Raw genomic sequence first — 5,143 nt, 5'->3', positions numbered from 1 at the left:
CCGATCCCATTGGTGGAGCACCGCAGACCCGCGCAGAACTGCGGACATCTGCGCTATGAACGCGAGCTAAGCTTGCTAGAGAGAAAAACACCTCTACAAAGCAGGGATCTGGAGCGACGTGGCGGCGGGGCACCGGCAGATACACAGCACTGCTCGGAGAAAGAAAGGCGGGGCACCTTCGCGTAGGCGAGGAGGAGGAGGAGGAGGAGGAGGAGGCAGAGGGTGAAACTCCGGCTGCAGCGCACGACACGTCCTCGGATCCACGTGGAACCTGTCAGGGACCAAAACACGTCCGTCTGTCTGTCCGTGCGGCCGCACTGCAGGGCGGCGGGTCCGGCTCACAGCCCACAGCGCAGCAGCCACCATGGGACAGGCGCACTGTGCGGGAGGTGAGCAGTATTTGGCAGAGCTCGCCGGCTCATGGATGCGTGTTGTGTGCAGTGAGTGAGTGCAGGTGTGCCCGGACCCGGGCTGTGCGAGCGGGACGAGCGCCCGGTACAGCGGCCATCCTGAAACCAGATACAACAATATTGCAGATGAGTAGAAAACGGCTTCAGCGCGGTAAAGCTTGTTCATGTCGGGCATTGTGACCTAGAAAATACAATTATATATATATATATATATTGTGTGTGTATGTTATGTTTTATATAATAAGAATAAAAAGTATTGGAATAAAACATCAATAATATAATATGTCATGTCATTTTCAAGAAAACCTAAAATCTGCTTATTGTCGGCTTAAAATGATGTTCCGTCTACTTCTCAGTTGTGTTCTGTGGATTACGCAGTGGCTAATGGGCTGCACTATTTGATAAAAATACACTCCAGCTGGTGTCTTTACGCTAAGGGCGCTCCTCGCAGCAGCAGCTCACACTGTCGTCCCTGCAGGCCGGCCGAGGCTCCGCGGACGCGGGTGGGGGCTGATGGCCGCGCTGATGGCGGTGCTGGTGTTTCTCTCACAGCGGGGCCAGTGCGCACCCCAGGGCTCCAGCAGGTAGGCCCCTCTGACGGAAACTCAATATGACACATTTTAATGTATTTGTTACATATTTAGAATACATGCGTATATAAACGTATATTACAAATATCCGAGGTTTCCACATGGTAATTACTGAATATGGGTCACCAACTCTACTACTACTAGTGTTATTATAATGATGAATACCATGGTCACACAAGACCAGTAACTAATACTGCGCCAAGGTGGGGGGTGGGGGGTGGGGGGCTATTTAGTTGGAATGGAAAAAAAAGAAAAAGAAAGCTTTGCATGTCTGATCCCGGGAAGTCAGCCCTTGTGGGAGCTCTGGCATCTCAGATGCTCATGACAGCACCACCCAGGAAGCTCTTGTAAGTAGTGGTTAAGAAGCCAAGCCCCAGTCTGCTGAGCGTTCACTCACAATCTCAGAGCTCTCCATTCCTCCCTCCCTCTGGTTTACCAGCCTCACCGTCACCAGCCGCCCTGCCGACATGGCTGATCTGCCAGCACGAACTCCCTCCCTCACAGAGCAGGCATCTGCCCATGACATGAGTGGGTAGCACTGAGCGCACAGGATTTTCTGTGCTGTGCCAGTGCTGCAAAGAAAGAAATTACATTTACAAGATAATCACTTTTGTTTCTGGGTATATATATGTTTACACTAGTTGTATATATACTATGGTTGTCACATTTACAGGGTCTCGGCCCAGGAAAGTCATTTAGGGGGTGGTGCTGGCGCAGTGAACTCCTGCCAAGAACTATCACAGTGTGTATCAGGGTTCAATGCTCTTTATTTTAGCTTGCTATCTACATTATTCAAAGCTATCTGCATGATTCAATTAAAATTAAACAATCTGTCCTCTCTCTCTCTGTCTTTTCCCCACCTATTCTCTCCTCAGGTCAGATGCCCAGCCTGAAGCCCCTGCCTCCACTGGGACATTGGAAAACCCCTTTGGCACCGGGGATGAGGAGCGCAGGTAATGTCCGTGTGGTGTGTGTGAGTGTGTGGCACGCTGGTGGTCGTGTGTAGAGTGTAGAGCGCTGGCAGTGGAACAGCGGGAGCGGTCGAGCGCGAGTGTGCACGGTCATTGTGTGTGTGTGTGTATGGGTGTGGCACTGGTGCGTGTGCAGAGTACTAGCAGTGAAAGTATTCTGTTCTTGCACAGGCTGCTGCAGAGCTACATCCTGGACCGACTGAAGGAAGGACAAGGGAGCCCCGATCACATGACAAGGGAGCAAGGTAAACCATGAGGATAACCCGACAATAATAAAATAAAATTACACTTAAAAAAATAAATAATCAAATATCTTCAGTTGTCATAGATATTGTTTCATGTTTGAAGCATTTAATAATAATTGTGTTGTCCCTTTGTCTCTAGTGGAAGTGCACTCTCACCAAAGGAACATTGTTGATTTTGGGGGGAATCTCCACTGCATTTATTTTTATAGAATAAAAGGAGTAGTGGGAATGAACACAGTCATGCGCTGGAATATGGGAGCCAAGAAGGGCATGACAAATCTTCTAGCAGGACAAGGGTCAAGGTCGAACTCAGGCAGACATTAAAGCAATGACCGTGGAGTGAAGATTATACTCTAGCCAATCACAGAGCAGCTTTCACAGCCATTTCTCTACCTGTTGTCTGGTTTATTGATGTCCTCCCATGCTGTGAAAGAAGGCTATATTCAACAAATATGAAAGTGTATTCTACAGTGAAGATACTTTTGTGTCTAATCCTTACGTTTTTTGATTTATAAGTCAATACCGTGGTGTGAGGGGCGTCTCTATGTGTACAGCAGATATTGTGCAGCCAGAGCCGCCCAGCCCTTACTGTCCATGTCTCCTGCCTGTCACTCACACACCCAACCTTCCCGTCTCACCTGCAGAGATCTTCTACCTGTACTCTCTCCACGACTATGACAAAAGCGGGCAGCTGGACGGGCTGGAGCTGATGGCCCTGCTTTCTGACTTCCTGTCCCATCAGGACCCAGCACAGCAGTCAGCAGAGTCTGTGAGTAGAGAACGCCTGCCCCTACTGATCCACACCACGAGTGTGAGCATTTGCATGTGAGTTTCCCTGTTATGCAAATCATAAAATAACAGCAGGAAAAAAGCAGCCTCACACAAAAACGATAACAAATACTGTGTAGTACCGTTGCCCCTCTCTGCCTCTCTCCTTTCCTCCTCCTCTCACCTCTCTGCCCCGATCCTGCTGTGTTTCAGGTGATCTCGACGGTGGACGTCCTCCTTCAGACTCAGGACCTCAATCAGGATGGGCTGCTGGACCCCTCGGAGCTGCTGTCCCCCGCCTCTGAGCGCCACGCAGCCCCTCTGGATGTCGACGAGCAGGCGCAGGCACCGGAGACGGGCATGGATGCTGACACGGGGGCACCGGAGGAACAGGGAGCCCAGGAGCCGCCCTCCCCACAAGCCAAGAATGAGGAGGAGGAGAGTGTCCCACAAGAGGAGCCCCAGCCTCACCTTGAAGCTCCAGAACCACCAGGTACCAACCATGACAGCCAATTTCAACAACAGCTGGAGCTCCAGAACCCAGATGGTGAGGTTCTAGAACAGCACCACGAGCAGCCTGCGCATCAGGGCCAGTCTGAGATGTGACCTTCGCCAACGGCAGGAAGGGGTCAGACTTAGGAGACGCAGCTGTCCGCCTCGCCATGCCACCCCAGCAAAAAGAGAGGGGAGCTGCCAAACAAACAGGAGGGGAGGAAGAGATTGGAGGGAAGGGGAGAGGAGAGGAGGGGATGGGATGGGAAAGCGGAGATTAGGGGAGAGGAGATGAGAGGAGTACCACTTTTTATGTAAAGCTTTGTGCACTTTTTTTGGTACTGAACCACCAAAGCCCAAAAAAAAATCAAGAAAGAAACAAAAAGTAAGGTTTTCGTTACGCTGTGATTTGTATTGTTTGTTTTGTTTTGCTTAATTTTGTTTGTTTCCTTTTCTTGGGACTGCTGTTTTTTTTTAAAGATGAACCTTACACATACACACTTACACTTAAACACAGACACACACACAGACTTGACTTCATTAGTTTTGGAAATGCAATAATTGTTTTTGTTTGCTTGGCCTGTTGGTTTGTTCATCATCTTTATTCACCATAGTAAGCCAAGTGTTTTTCATTGCAGTAGTTTTTCCACTATGGTACGACTGACAATAGGAAATGGAAAAATGAATTAAGGGCAATGCAGGGCCTGACCTCTGGAGGCCGCAAACCAGTCCTGGAGTTTGTGTTCCGCCAGAGAGGCCCTTTTAACGATGCGCACATTTGGTTCCCTATCATTTCATTCTCTCACACTTCGCATGTCCACGCATTCAATGTCCATTATGATTCATGCGACTCTTTTAGCTCCTTGACTTGAATAAATATTAAGCACTCAGAAATTATGTCAGATATGAAGAAGGTCGGCAGCCCTGGTCCTGCAGAGGCACAGTCCCGCAGGTGTGACAGGTATCTCTCTATCCACAACCGCTGCCGAATTAATTCACTCTCCACTCTCAAGTGCTGTGGAGTTATCAAAAACCAGAAGAGTCCTCACAGCCCAGGACCAGCATATCTGTAAATCGAAACATAATGAATAACCTTGACTTGACTTTACATTTGGGTGTTAAATTTTGAATTACAATACCTGTTTCCAGAATCATTATTAATATGACAAGTATTTTTGCTTGATGGGTGGGTTTACTCTAAAAACGTCCAATCGGCCCCATCGGTCTAATCAGCCCGGATTTTCATAAGACATTGTTTTTTCATAAGACATTACATTTCTGCTATTGGAACAAGCGGTTTGTGAAATGGATGTTATGTTTTTCACCTGATTTTAATTATTAAAAAGAAGGAAGAAAAAAGGACTGTTTGTTTGACTTTTGTTTCAGACATCCTGGATATTCGGGGTGATGTGAGCTTTCAGACTATAGTTCAGAACCTCGGATATAGAGAGTCTAATCTTTTGTAAACCCCGGTGCATAGCAGCAGAAGCAGGAAGTCAAAGAACAGGTCATTTATACACACAAAGGCAGTTTTCGATGGTATAACCAAAACTGAAAAATTACCAAACTAATAGTGCTAAACCAGTGGGAACTTATTTCTGTGCTGCAGAATTCACAGTTGCTTTATAGCAGCGCCAGCAGCCCTGTTTCTGAAGTGCCACACAGCC

At 48.0% G+C, this 5,143-nt stretch overlaps 1 protein-coding gene across 2 annotated transcripts; it reads left to right on the top strand.

The window, feature by feature from the left end:
* The first annotated feature begins 200 nt into the window (after nucleotides 1-200).
* cgref1 (cell growth regulator with EF-hand domain 1) lies at nucleotides 201-3,917 on the top strand. 2 transcript variants are annotated; one of them, XM_066698507.1, is made up of 6 exons: nucleotides 201-389; nucleotides 889-994; nucleotides 1,876-1,953; nucleotides 2,143-2,216; nucleotides 2,861-2,985; nucleotides 3,198-3,917. In XM_066698507.1, the coding sequence occupies exons 1-6, from the start codon at nucleotides 365-367 to the stop codon at nucleotides 3,588-3,590; spliced, it is 801 nt and encodes a 266-aa protein (XP_066554604.1). In that variant the 5' UTR covers nucleotides 201-364; the 3' UTR covers nucleotides 3,591-3,917. The 2 variants fall into 2 exon arrangements, with proteins under 2 accessions (XP_066554604.1, XP_066554611.1); XM_066698514.1 differs by lacking the exon at nucleotides 201-389 and adding an exon at nucleotides 404-561.
* The last annotated feature ends 1,226 nt before the right edge of the window (nucleotides 3,918-5,143 follow it).

Source organism: Amia ocellicauda, chromosome 1 (genome assembly GCF_036373705.1).
Source record: "Amia ocellicauda isolate fAmiCal2 chromosome 1, fAmiCal2.hap1, whole genome shotgun sequence".
Taxonomy (NCBI): domain Eukaryota; kingdom Metazoa; phylum Chordata; class Actinopteri; order Amiiformes; family Amiidae; genus Amia; species Amia ocellicauda.
Note: the sequence above shows the minus strand (reverse complement) of the source record. Positions and strands in the feature narration are given on the sequence as shown.